Source organism: Melopsittacus undulatus, chromosome 4, assembly GCF_012275295.1.
Source record: "Melopsittacus undulatus isolate bMelUnd1 chromosome 4, bMelUnd1.mat.Z, whole genome shotgun sequence".
Lineage (NCBI taxonomy): Eukaryota > Metazoa > Chordata > Aves > Psittaciformes > Psittaculidae > Melopsittacus > Melopsittacus undulatus.
The window spans coordinates 23,194,455-23,209,082 of record NC_047530.1 but is presented as its reverse complement, the minus strand read 5'-3'; the positions used below and the strand labels follow the sequence as shown (position 1 = coordinate 23,209,082).

General features: G+C 42.5%; 1 protein-coding gene across 1 annotated transcript in view; it reads left to right on the top strand.

Annotated features, from left to right (window-relative positions):
* The window catches only part of RCOR1 (REST corepressor 1), an 83,943-nt gene that overhangs the window by 58,051 nt on the left and 11,264 nt on the right, over positions 1 to 14,628 (top strand). The window contains exons 4-7 of the mRNA XM_034061881.1: positions 1,786 to 1,838; positions 5,312 to 5,473; positions 8,051 to 8,169; positions 11,649 to 11,727. Of these exons, the coding sequence (XP_033917772.1) occupies positions 1,786 to 1,838; positions 5,312 to 5,473; positions 8,051 to 8,169; positions 11,649 to 11,727 (413 nt within the window). The remainder of the gene's footprint in view (positions 1 to 1,785; positions 1,839 to 5,311; positions 5,474 to 8,050; positions 8,170 to 11,648; positions 11,728 to 14,628) is intronic.

The window sequence follows — 14,628 nt, the reverse complement described above, 5'->3', positions numbered from 1 at the left end:
CCCTTCAGAGCCCAAGTTATTATGCAGGTGGGAGCTTGGAAGAGCATGAACTTCATGAAGTGCCCTTGCTAAAGTGGAACTGTGCTTGTATTTATTGCATGATTTTCTCCTGCCATGTGTGCTTGTATGAACGTTCTCATACACTTTTCCAAGGCACTTTTTTTGCAACAACTTTTTGTAAAAATTAACTAATCCATCCCCTTTCCAAATGAAGGGCTGACACTGATATCACATGTCATGTTGTCTAGTGATGGGACAACTACTTCAAGTACCTAGATTTAATTTCTTTGCATTGATGACAAGATGAAAGTAAAAGGCTGGTGCTCTGTTGTGCATTTTCTGATGTGTCCTCTTTGTTTTCCCAATACCGTTTGATTTCATTGCTTAATTTGAAGGGTGAAGGAAAACCTGGGGAAAGTCCCAGCTTAAAGAAAAGGCTTTAAGAAATGCCATGCTATTAGAGACCAGAGACCCCATGTTAGAGTCAATAAAAGCAGAAAACATGGGAGAAGCACCTTTGAAAGCTGAAGGCCCAGCCCTAGAGAGATTTGGCTTCCTTAGCTGCAGTGTGCACAGAATCATTTTCTTCTGAAGTTGCTTAGCCCAATAATTTGCTTGCATCCCTCCCTTGAGTAACTGCAGAGAAGGAAGGAATAATGTTTATTACTGAGTGACTTATCTTGGAAGTTGGTCTTCTCCCAGTGTTGGACAATTCTACCTGTGTGTATCAGTTCTGTTGTGGTAAGTGTATCAGGGTATAGCATGTTGATGATCCCACAGACAACAAATGCTTCCAGCATCTTCCACTCCATTAGGTGAAGTAGTAGGAGTCTCGCCTTTTAGCTTGTACATTTAATTTTTTTTTCTCCAAGGGTTATGTTATCCTTTAATATAATTTAATAATGACCAAGCACAAGGGCAGAGACTTCAGAACTCCACTGCTGGTACAGACTTTCATCCAGTCTTCTCAAATGTGTGTTGTTGGACATAATATAATCTCAGTCACTCATACTGAAAAAGACATTTGGGTTTTAGTCCCATCTATACAAAATATAACTCCTCAGGGCATCTTCACATTGCAAAGGATAAAAGCTCAGGGGGGCCTAATAATACTTAGAAGTGGGGTTTAGTCCAAGATGAAAACTGCTGAAAGCATAAGGGCTGAAAAATTTGTCAAGGTATCTGCAGTGGCTGTGCAACACTAAGAGTCTGGCAGTACTGGAAGAAGGTATGGATTGTGTCTGGGGATTTTTGTTCTTAAGAAAAAGCAACTGTTTTGGGGATTTAACCCCCCCCCCCAATACACAACAAAAACCAAACAAAAAAAAAACAAGTAACAAAATGTGAAACAATAAAACCCAGCCAACCAACTCTGCCCCCCAAAATACCAAAACAACAAAAAGTGGTTGAGACAGTTATGTCTATAGTTTTGAAATATTATATTCTGTGTTTCAGCAGTATTGGAACTGTATTGGATAGCATGCATCATGTGGACTTGTTAAGGAAAAAATGTAGTAGTTTGACTGGTTTGGTGTTTGGGTTTGTTTGTTGGTTTGTGGGGGTTTTTTTCTTTGTTTTCAGTGGTTTTTTTTGTTGTTTGGTTTTTTTTTCCCTTCTTTTCCTGAATTGTTAAAAACAGCAGCCATTTGTGAGTTATCTGTGGAGAATGCAGTAACTGTGGCAGGAGTCAGAGACATAGAACTGGGTTTTAGACTAGAAGGTGGAAGGGAAGAGGAGAGGAGATTATTATATTAAATATTCTTACCCTTTCTCTTTATTTTTCAGTGGATGAATACATTGCCATTGCTAAAGAGAAGCATGGATACAATATGGAGCAGGTAACAACCCTTTGAATACTTACTTTATTTTAAAATCTTTTCCAGCAGGTATTAAAACATGGCTTACACTGACTGCCTAGTACTGCTTCTTCCCTTTTGTACTGTGTTTTCTCCCCTCCTGCTTCTCCCAAAACTGATGGTTCTTAAAAGTAAATGATGCTCTGGGGATATGGATTTCACCCCTGGTTTTACATCTAGACTCAGAAAAAACCCAAAACTATTGTAATTTGTAGCAGAATTTGGCCATGGGTGTTATCCTTCCTGTGGTGGCTACTTCTTGAACACTTCCAGAGCCCTTTTTCTGAGTGGAGTTTCTTTATGCACTAATACTTCCCTGGAAAGGGAAGGTGGGGAATCTGAGTTACTGTATTGGCAAATTATGTACTTTCTCTACAAAGGGATTCTAAGAAAATGAGAATTTATGAAATTGTTCAGGCTCAGGCCGTGAGCATAGAAGTACATGATTTGGATGGGCAGGGGTTTCTATTTAAATGATTGCTATCATCTTTGAGTCAGACTTCCAGTGGTTGATTCTCATGCTCAAAAAGACTTCTTGTGGAACAAGAACACTGAAGTTGAGAAAGCCACAAAGTTTTTCAACAAAGCAAGGAATGATCAGACTTGATATTTATAGTTTCTGAGAGCACCAAAAGGCTGTGAACTTAAATGAAAATAAGGTTAGTAGCTTATTTCAATTGAGATAGGTATATCCTAGTATTGGGTATTGTGGATAATATTTGCCAAAGGAGATGGTCTTAGGCAACCGCAGAATATTTTTGTTTTTTTAAACTTAAATTTGGCTAATGGAGATTTGCATTAATTTTAATGTTGGAAATACAGACCTCCCACTTACTCTTTGGAGTCTTTCTCCCTCTTTTTCTTCTCTGTGTATAGGAGTTATGGGACTCACCACATCAGGATGCGAAGTGCCTGATCAACTTATAATAATGTCCTTCCTAAAAATTTTCTCATTCCTTCCCTAGCAGTCTCGCATAACACTCTGGAGTTAAATGTGTTTCCCCAGTCCTTTGGGATTTCCTAGACAGCTATGCTAGGCATTTCCAGGATATATGTGGAGAGGATCCAGCTTATATCACTCTGGAAGCCATGTATTCACTTTGTATTTTTAAGGACAAGTGTCAAGGCTTTCCAGTCAGGATGATCACCAGTATCACCAAGGGGCACTCTCTTTAGCAGGTATTATCAGAGTTGCTGTTGGCTGGGTGACTATGGACAAGCTGATACAGCCTCCCCGAAAGCCAGTCAGAGCTCACTTTAGAGTTTGGCCACTGCCTCTGTGCTTTGCTGGCCAGGACAGCCCTTTCCCACATATGCATCTTCTTGACAGCAGGTCTCTTTGGACCTCTGTGCAGGTGGCTTGGCTGACAGTCATCACACAGAGGTTTCCATTCTTCTGTGTGCCCCCTGCCCAAGACCTGCCTTTGCAGATGAAGATGTGCCAGTTTGTTGCAGGGACTGGTGAGCTGCCTGTCAGGGTGACTGGGGCATGTGCTGGTGCTCCCCTGCCCGATGCCTTTCCATCCATCTGGCCCATCAGTGCCATGTGCAGCTCCATATCTCTGTTCTTTCTCCCCCCTTGCCTTGCGCCAAAGTGCACAATTGTTGGCTCTGCTGCTGTCAGGTGATGGCTGGAGGCTCAGGACTGTGCTGGTGGGAGTCCCTGCACCCTCACCAGCTCCAGAGCAGGCAGAGGGCAGGCTTTGGCAGGCAAGTGGGCTCCTACAGGGTAGGCCCACTTCAGCTGGTGTTGTAAATGGCTGTAGGTGGTTGTGCTGAGCCATAGCAGTCATAGGCTTTTGGGAGTACTACAGCAAGTCTGGCCTTAAGCTGTGCGTTCCTGCCAGCATGTCAGACACTTTGGGACAAAGGAGGCTGGAAAAGCTGTGTGCTCACCTGGGTGTGAGTGCAGAGCTCCTCTGGGATAGCATAGGATGGAGAAATGCTGCTTTCTAGTTAAACCTATGCGGAAAACCTTTTTGTTTACCTTTTGCTTTGTGTAAGCAGCTGCCCTCTCAGCCCTTGCTAGCACCTTATTGGAATTTAATGCTACTCTGTCCTCCTGAAATGTCTCCCTCCTTGTTTTCCCCTTGCTTTCTCATAGGGATATTTGACACAGATCTGAAGCTGAAGGGATAGCAGGGGAGAGAACTCAATCCTTTGTAACTGCAAAGCAGGGGTTTTTTTTTAGCTCCATGCTTGCCAGAGTGGATGGGGATTGGTGGCTGTGTGGCCCCTGTGACATCGACACAGTGGGTAACTGTGCAACCAAGACTACTTATTGTTCTGCATGGTGGAAAAATAGAGTAGGGGGTGCCTGGACAGCACTGAGAGGCCAGTAGGGTCAGGACAAGACCTTGGATAACACTAAAATTTATACTCTCTGCTGAATCTCAGGGGATCAAGATCCCGTAAAGGAACTGCTTTTTGCATAGCAAAGCATAATGGGGAACCCCCAGATCTGGAGGGATTTTGTAGCTCTGAGCAGCCAGGGTGAAACTACTCGATGAGGGTAACTGTAGCAGCGAAACCTGAGCTGAGTTTGCATATGCTGAGCAGGTTACTCTAGTGTTTTACTCAGCATGTTAGGGATTGTTTTCACTTTACTGCCATTGCAAAAGGGCTGGTTTCTAGCTCTGCAGAGTCAGGCCTTCCCAAAATGACTTGTGATGGTCACTGGTGTGCCAGATGTAGTGATGTGTCATAACGCTAAGTGGCTGCATGCCCCTGGGAGAGGAGTGGCTGCAAGCGAGGGTCTTGGAGATGGCAGGAGGAAGACTAGTTGCAGGTCATGAAACACACTGCATGCACTTTGTCATTGGAACTGAGAACCAGAGACTGTAGCAGTGAAATGAGACATCTCTGAAGGGAACAAGTGAGCAGGCCCTGAAATGCGATTTGTTCCTTCTTCAGGCCAGGGGCATCTTGGCAGCAAATCAAGGTTGTGCATGCTCTCTGCCTTTGCTTCTTCAGTTCTTCCTTCATTGTCTCCTCCTTTTCTTCCTTCCCCTCAGAAAGAGACTGCTGAACAACCGTAAAACTTCCATAAACTAAACCAACTTCCCAGTTGCACAGGAAATGGAGTTTAGCACTGGCAAGAAGCTTCGTTTAGTCCAGCCTGTTTCTTAGGTAGTCTCACCAAGTCTGCTTAATGTGCATACTGTGATCAGTAAAGTTGGAGTAATTTCTTCAATTTTCTTCTCCCCCTTTTCTGTTGCTGCTCTCACATTACATTGCTACCTGTGTGGTTTGGAAAAAATACAAGTTGGTCTTCACAGTCCTAGCAGGGTGGAGGTCAGACTCCAGGTTTCTTGCACATGAAAATGTGTCTGAGGTAGCTGAGCATTAAAGTAGTTTAACATGCCACCTTAGGAAAATGCTGTAGCTCTCCCTTTGCATGCATATAATAATGTTCCTTATGATTACAGTTGTCTTCTTGGTGTCCTTATTTCTAGGCCCTTGGGATGCTGTTTTGGCACAAACACAACATTGAGAAGTCTTTGGCAGATCTGCCAAACTTCACTCCATTTCCAGATGAGTGGACAGTGGAAGACAAGGTCTTATTTGAACAGGCCTTTAGTTTCCATGGGAAAACCTTTCACAGGATCCAGCAGATGGTAAGTGGAATCACAGGAATGGAAAAGCAGAACAGGTGATCTGACTGTTGTCTTCAGTGCTGACTGTATTGACCTTCTGTCAGGATAGAACAGTCCAAAGGGGATGTTAAAGGGAAAACATTACCATGAACAGAAGCAACCAACCTTGTTTGCAGAGTCGCTGTAGAAGTGTTTTCCTGAAGTGCTCTTTTGGCTCAGGATAAACTTTGTGCAATGTTTTTTTGGTGGGAAATGACAGTTTTCAGTCTCCAGCATGCTATGGTAGTGTTTGTCTCAGCTGGAGTTCAGGCATGGTCTGTACATATGTGCCCACCCACACACAAAGATCATCTCTGTGCCAAGTTGATTTCCTTTCTTACAGCCTGCTTTTTAGGAATTCATTTTATTTGACAGTGAAGTCTCTGCTTAATGTGATTTGGAACTGTCAGTGGATGTTGTGGTAGAGGTTTATTGGAAACATTCAGTCCTTTGCTTTTGGTTAGCAGTGATTGTTTTTAAACTGTGATTGAAAACTTCAAGGGTAGGTTTCTGTCTGAAAGAGGTGTGTGCAATTTTCTTTTGAAAGATGGACAGGATGGGTTGAAAAATTATTCTAATTAATTATATATCAAGTGTTTCTTCAAGTAGTTCATCACCTGTATGGGAACCAGACTTTGTTCTTTGCTCTCCTTCAGTAAAGTGCCTCTTGAGTGTTCCAGCAGGACCCAGTTAAGTTGGTTGTGACCCTTTGAAGTGAGCCTAGCCTGCTGCAGTCTGTTCAGCCTCTTTAAAGTACATGTGTTGCTGATGCCACTGAAAAGCAAAAGGTGACTTGCCTCCAAGTAAGAAGGAAAACTGCCAGGTCCCTTTTCAAAAGGGCGGCAGGAAGGGACTCATTCTCCTTGTGTCCTCCTTGAATATTCCTTCACTGGAATGTTTCTTCACATTTCCAAATGTTCTTAAGTCAGGGTCTCCCACTCCCTTGGGTCAAATGACAGGGCTTGTGCATACTATGGATAGTTGATACAGTCTGGAGAGTTCTGTACTCCTGAAGGGTGAAACTGTTTCCTTTATTCCTCTGTTCTTATATAGTAGGGGAAGAGGAGGGAAAGGGAAGAAAGAGGAATGTCCTGGGAAAACCAAGAAGGTGAAGCCTGTCCTATTGCTTGGTGAAATGCCAAAGCAAGAAATTCTCGCTTTATTTTATGTGCAGAAGCACGACTCTGTCCCTGACTGAAGTGCATTCCTATACGGGGATGCCAAGCTCATGCACTGTTCCCTAGGTAATGATATTTTTTTACTGTTGCTCCCAGAAAAGCCATCCTGCATGAAAGGAATTAAATGGCATGAAGCTTTGTGTTTCGCTGGGGACAGGAATCAATGGCTTGGGAGCATGTTAGTAGTTAGTTTATATATGCTGCCCCATTAGCACCAGTGCAGCTTAGAACTAAGGGGAAAAATCATTGGAGCCAGAGAGTAAGAATTGGGTTATGTTGTTTACCAGATCTGGTTCTGATATTTTGGCACTCTTAGCATGTGTTTGTAGCCAAGTGGGTGTTTGTCATGAGCAGCCTTGTCCCAAGGTTTGTTCTGTGGAACTCTTTAATTCCAGCGTACCAGCCTGCTACATGGCTATTGGCAGCATAATATTGACATAGCACCTATGTTTTGCTACTGTAGATGGATGTATGCCACTGTGCAGCTGTGGGCCAGGATGGTAGTTCTTCTGGGATCTGTTACTAGGACCAGAAGTCAATCTGCAGTCTGGGAAACAGGCTTATCTCAAGTGAAGACTTAAACTGCAGTTTTATCTGAATGACAGATCTGGCTCTTGCTCACAGTTTTGTTTACCTCCCACCTGTCCTGCCCTCCAAGCTGAATCAGACAGCTAAAGCATGTTTTATTAAGCAAGAAAGGCTGGACTTCTAGGACGTAAAAGTTGTCCTGTCTAAGTACATCCATGCAGAGTACCTCAGGAGAGAATTAGTCTTAATGTAGTTTCATGCTTTTTGGAGCAGATGTTTCATAGCTACAAGGAAATTACATTACTGTAAGAGGACAAAACAAAGAGGGAGACTCGTGTTTTTCTGTATCTTCAGTTCACCATAAAGTTTCACCTTTTGGAAACATCTTTTCTTGAGACCTTTGAATAGACTTCATCATTTGAATGGTGTGAATCAGTCTTTTTAAACTAAACATCAAAGATATGCTTGGGATATAGCCTGCAATTCAGCAGTTCCTGTGGTTGCTTACACATGCCTCTGTTGGCTTTTAAAACTGTTATCTCAGTTTCAAGGCCCCATTTTGGATTTGCTTTTGATACATTCCTTTATTCTAAAGGGAACCCAGCTAGCTGGCTGGTGAGTGGAGGCTTGCTGAGATGCTCTTTAGAGATTTTTTATGTCCTAAATAATAGGCACTAACCTAGAACACTCCCCCATAGATCCTTTTTGAAAGGCTGCAGACCTGCCTTGCTTGAGCCTTTGAGAGAACCCAGAGGGATCAGATGTTCCTTGACAAACTCAGACCCGATTGTGTGTGAACTCCTGAGGATACTTTATATATAATCGTATAAAAGGATACATGTTTAATTTACAGCTTCCTGACAAATCAATAGCCAGCCTGGTGAAATTTTACTACTCCTGGAAGAAGACAAGGACTAAAACTAGCGTGATGGACCGTCATGCTCGTAAGCAAAAAAGGGAACGTGAGGAAAGGTAGGTTTGCAAGCAGAAAGGCTGTGTATTGCCGCACGCTGATTTCTTTAGACTATCTCAGAGTTCCTGTTAGCTTGTAAGAAACTAGGTGTAGGATTTTCCCCAAAATGTTTCCTCATACCACGCCTTCTTTCCCCACCCCTCTTCCCTGCTATGCATGTTTTGCTTTGCTTAAAGCCAAAAGGAATCTGTCAGCAAATAGGTGCGCTCCCTTTTCAACACTCTGCAATTTCTGAGTGTCCTCTAGTGTAGTGGTCAGTGTCCCATCACTCCAGAAGCTTTTTCTCTAATACTGCTTGAGGGCAGAGAAAATGAAATTGAAACTATTTACAAGCTGATTGGCACTTTTGTCAGCAGAGCCTGAAAAGCTGATAAGCAGGACACTAAAAGGAAGTAATGAAAGAGCTAGAAATCTGCCTTTGTTTCCTCCATGTGATACTCAGTAGAGTGAGAACGTACACTTCATGGGGAACAGGTTCTAATGCAGCACCCGTCAGCCTGTACATATACACAAACAAGCTTTTCCCCTACCTTTGGCTTAGAAAACTTTTAGGCTGTCAGGCTAAGTGTTACTCCCTGGGAAAGGTGAAGTTAAGATGGTGGTTTTTAGTGACTTAGAAGAAGGTAGCACAGGAGAGTTTAGGATGATTTCTGTCAGAGGTGCCCTAAGGGTTTTGGGTGAGGGTGCTAGAGTTCAGGCCACTAGCCACTGAGCTTAAGCAGATGAGCTTGGTTCCTGTTTGTGCAGTTTTGTCTGCAAGTGCATCTTCCTAGATACCTATGAAAGCCCTTGGAGGCAGGTCAGCCAGTAGCATTGTTTGTATTGCTAGAAGTATCTGTACAGTTAGAACTGCCACTTGGTGACTTCTAGTTCTGGAGCTGACAGAACCTCTGAAGTGCAGCAGCCTTAAGTATGTGATGGCAGTGGTGGTGGTGGTGAGCTCCACCTCTGAACAGCACTAGCTCTATCTGCTTTATGCAGGTGCCTTCTCAACTTGCTCTAATATGCAGTTCATGTCTTTGCAGACCAAAGTTGACGTGTGCCTGGCTTTGGAAATTTCTTAATATAATTGGGCAAAATTCTGTAAAAGCTTTTCCCAGGGGAGTTGTTTGCTGGCTCCAGTGTGTATGAGTGAGTCCTATTTGGGAAGGGGGAAGAAACATTTCCAGGGTTGAGCTGTACTGTACCAGTGACTCACTCAACCTCTCCCATCTCTCCATGAGATCAACAACCTTGCTTAACAGGCAGGGCCAGGGACAATACTACCAGCAAACTTGTCCGGTATTTGGCTAGCTTTCTCTGACCTGGGTCTCTTTTCTCTTTCTGGTCTTTTCCCTTCTCTGCAAAGGCTGACTTGATGGTTTTTGATTTTCGTGTCTTGTTTCTTTTTTTTTTTTTTTCTTTCTTCTCCTCATTCTGCTTTTTAAAATGTTCCTACTAATTTATGAAGGGGGAAATATCTTTTATAAGGAGTGTTTGTCTCATACTGTCTAGTTTAGGATCTTCTAATCCTATTTCTATTTTTTTTGTGCTTATAAATTAAGTTACTGCAATTTGGAAATACACCTCTTTGGTACCGATGCCTGTTTGCTGGGAAAAGCAGCACCTCAGACCATCTGGTGATTGGGAAAGAACTGTATAGGCTGCCATGTGCTGTAATCTTGTAACCTTTCAGGAAGGCAGCTGGATTGGAAATGTGTAATTTGATTTACATCTGCAGCAAGCTAAGCACCAGGCCGTCAGCTTGGTTTGATTTTCCCGTCTTCCCCTCCATCACGTAAAATAGTCAAACCCCTAGACCCCTAAACATTTGTCAGTGCAGCCATGCAGGGGGTGGAAGCAAAGCTGGGTGAGAAGCTTGGGGTTGCTAGATTTTGAGGTTGTGTTGGGCCATTGGGTGTTCGCAAAACTTCAGAAATGTTCTTCAATTAGTAACGATCAACGGCTAAACCTGCAGAAATGTGTGTGTTCGGGGGTTGATCTAGCTCATGTCTAGGGAACTTGCTGGAACAGAGCATAGCAGAGCCCATGGGGTTTTGGCCTTTGCAGAAAGGCTAAAATCTCAACCAAGGTGAGAACACAAGGAAGCACTTTTGAAGATGGGGTTAAGAGAAGAGGCAATCTGAAGTATCTCACTCAAATACTGCTCTATCTATTCTGTGGCTAGGCAGGGAAATTACCCAACCCCTCACATTGTCACTAAAATAGCTCCCAGTGCATTTGGGACCAAGTTTTCAGTAGCTGTTCTTCAGCTGTGTGTGAGGGGCTTTGTATATGTAGCTCTGGGAGGGGGTGCTTGTGATTGCACAAGCTAAGTATTCTTGTGGATGAGCTGGTGAGCCAGGCAGTTTGGCAGAGCTTGCGTGTGTTGCGCAAGTGACTGCTCTTGTGGGGATGAATACCAGCTCAAGCCACCTGGCAGTATGTTCTTCCTTAAGTTGCTCAGGACGTTATGGCAGCAAGGAGGCAGCAGCCGTGCTCACCTAGCACCTGCTATGCCGACTGTCCCTTGCTGGCTCCAGCACAACTTCTGCTGTGGTTTCCCTGCACAGCACTGTCTTTGATGGTGATGTTACGTACCTGCATTAGCTTAAGTTCCTTGTCCCAGGCTGGAAAGTTTGACATGACGAAATAGGTTTATTTTTTGATTAATAAAAAAAATACCCAAATAATAAACCACTTTGATTACATCAGCTTATTTCTTCTGTTTCTGGGCGTCATCCCAAATGATGCAATTAACTTTAGTTGTGCACAGTACAGAAATTCTAAATTGTGAAAATAGATACAATTTAATGTCTGATTGAAATTCCAATGAAGCCAAACTGGCCAGGTGTGCCAAGGTCACTTTCTGTAAGGCCCAAGTTTCATGCTTACTCCTATTCTGTGACTGATAACCTCTTTTCCAGGGGAGAATGAAATGTGAGACTGTCACTGGGGGGATGATAAAAAAACACCAACCTTTCTTTATGCTTGTTCTTGAGGGAGTTCAAACCACCACCATTTCTTTATGCCTGTTCTTGAGGGAGTTCAGCTTGTGCGTGTCTTAATTTGCTAAATGTTAAGGAGATGTATGAAATCCCTGTGTTAGCTACTTGCTGTAACTACGTCTTTCTTTGTCTCAGATTGTGTGAAGGTAAAATGCTGGGTGTCCCATGTTCTTTAAAAAATAACTTGTGTAATCAATTCAGTGTATCTTGTCTTCATCTGAGCAGATGTATTTTACTCAAGTACAGTATAGAGAAGTCTTTTACAAAACATGGTCCTCATATCTTTACAGTTAAGAATCTCTTGATTTAAATCAAAACCAAATAAAACCCCAAATGAAAAAGCCCATCCCAGCCCCTAAAAAAACACACTGGGATTAAAACTAAGGAAAGCTCTTGGACTTGCTAGTGCATCCATGCATTTCTTTTAGCATGCTATTTATAGAAAAAGAGCCTCACAAACTAATACAATACTGTTTGCTTTTGTGTTCCAGTGAGGATGAAATGGAGGAAGCAAATGGAAATAACCCTATTGATATGGAAGTTGAACAAAACAAGGAGAGCAAAAAGGAGGTATAAATCTTTTCTTACTACTGTACAAAAGGAAGTGTTTACTTACTAGCTACTTCATGTAGAAGCTGACAGTATCTAATTTTCTTTATTTGTGCTTTGTATAGTTGTCATACAATAAAAGAATTGTCTTAATTATTCTTAGATCAAGGCAAGTATAGATAAATAAGTTGTTACAGATGGAGCTTGCAAAATTTAAGACTTTGCCATCCCATGATAATGTGTACTGTGTGAATGTTACTTGTCTTTTTGATTTTGTCCTTGGTTGTGTTAGCTTCAGCCACATGCAGTGATGGTTTAAATCAACCTAACGATGTGGAGATGGAGTAGAAGCACTTAAATCTCTGCTGAGATTGCTTGATGGAGGGGAAGTATTTCCATTAATTTGCTCTAGGTAGACTAGCAAGGGCATGGTTATTTACACCTTAGACTCTATCCTGATGTACTGAAATTCTTCATAATAATTCTGAGGATTTTGGTGGCAGCAGAATTGCAACTACAGTGGTGAACAATAAAGAAGAAATCTTTTGTGTGGCCAGTTCATTTTGTCTGGGATGGGGACCTTAACCTGCTGTTATACATGTGGAATATTTGGTCTACTTGAAATGTAGTCCTTGCAACTCGCTTAAAATACTTCATTTTAAGTGGGCATAGAGTTCTGGATGAAAATAGCCACACAAATATAACAGTTTTGAAAACCTAGTCTGTGATGCTTACCAGGGAAGTGTATACTTCATTTTCATGTGTATAGCCTGCTAGTTGTTACTAAAAAAAAAGCCTTGCTGTTCAGCAGCAGTGTGGGTTGTATGTGTGAGTGTTACAGGAAGACATTTGCCCTAAGGTCTTCTCTCCTTGAAGTAGTTCCCTTTCCTGATTTCTCATAGACTGAGTTCTCTCCCACTGTCATTTTCTTTCAGTTTTTTAAGGTTATTTTTTAAAAGGGTGATGTAGGAAAAAGGTAACACACTAGAAATATTTAAAAACATGATTGCACACAGGCAGAATGGAAATCCTAGGGCAGCTGTTTTGTCAGTCACTGTCAGTGAGATTAATTCCTCTAATTAATTATTTTGAATGGAAATAACTGAAAAAATCACAGCATTCTTGTTTGTTCTTCACCCACACTAGGGTGCTCTCTAGACTTTCCAGAAAAGCCTTTTGCTTCTACTGACAGAGCTGGCATCCTTGTTGACTTCCTAGGAGCAGAGTGGACATGAAGCCATTAATATTCACCCTTACAAAAACCTGAGTTCTCAAAAGCCTCTGCAATACCCAAACTTGAAGGGCCCTCACTTAGCTAAACTGCAAACCTCAGCACTCCATTGTGTCTTGAAAATAATTAAGGCTATAATCTCATTTCCCATTATTTTAGTAAGTTTTAAAGTTTAGATTTCTCTGCAGGCTCTTTGAATGCTTGCATCTGTAAGAAAGCTCCTGTCAGTCCCCTTTACTATTGTTTTCTTCTCTACCAATGCTGGCATGCTCTGAAGTTGCTGCAGAAGAGGTAAAGGTATTTCTTTGCCAACTTGGCTGCCTCTATTACCAGATCAGATGTCTGATAGCTACCATCAAGGCATTTTTGTGGAAAGTCTTGTATGGGAGGAGGCTGGCTGCCCTCCCTGCCACACAAATACAGGCTACGGTGCTCTGAAAGGGATCACCAGAACTCATGGAGCATGTGCAGCCTGGCTGAGTGTGTGGTGGCAGGCAGCCTTGTGGGGACTCTTCTGGACAAGGGATAGTACTGGGTGCTAAAATGAAGCTGAGAACCTGCATAGCCTATTCAGAGTTAATTTGATTTTGCAGTACCTGAACCTGGGGCTGATTGAAAATGCCTTTGAGAGTGAGCAGGTATCCAGGAGGACAGTGTGTTCTCTCTTAATTGTTAGGTTTCTTTTAATGACATGGTCAGACATGCAGGCATGGTCATGTGCTGTTAGCCCAGGACTCTTACCGTAAAGAACCTCTCTGTCCCAACCCCATAGAGATTTTTTTTTCCAGGTCTGAGACATGTCGGTTACTGTATGACTTGCCAAGTAATACTGGGATTTCTCAGAGTATCTGAAATCTGTCATATGTTTCCTCTTTTGGGGATCACTAGAGGGGGGAATCTTCCCTTTTTCTCTTTTTTAGTACGTTCAGTGTTAGTGCAACTGTTCAGGTTTCTTCCAGATTGTGGTTCCATAATACTGAGGTCATGAACTGGAGCTGCTTTCATAGAATCATAGAATAGTTAGGATTGGAAAGGACCTCAAGATCATCTAGTTCCAACCCCCCTGCCATGGGCAGGGACACCTCACACTAAACCATGCTTTCTCCACCTCTTCCCTGTTCCTGAAAACACTTCCCTGCTTTTACATGGCTTGAGATAGCTTGATCTTCCTTTTTTACACAGTGAAATCTGAGGAAGGGGACCTTGTTTGTATTAAGGGGTTTGTAAGACAGAAGTGTACTGGTTAGTAGTGGCAATGTCTAAATAAACAGCACTGATAATTCCCTGTATTTAAATTCCTTATGTTTTTCATTAATTGCTTTAATTCTATAGAGGTATGTGTGGCCAGGAAAGCAAGAGTTTCCAAGATAGGGTAGATGTTCAAATTTTCAGAGCCTGTGAGATATCACTGGGACCTGGAGGCATTTGGAGCTGTCAAAACCCATTCTGCTGGAGCTCTGGCTTCTTGGCCACAACACGAGAGCTTCACATTCTTTGAACCATGTAAAGCAATCTTTTAAAACTGCTTTCATTTTTCCTTAATGTTGAGGCTTCTGGGATATCTGCACTCCAGGCATTGTGTGTTGGTCAACCTACAGCCTGAACTTGTGAGGCATTTACTGCATGACCCTGTGAAATGTTGTATGTAGATGAAATATTAATAAATCTGAAATGTCTGTCCATGTTGAATA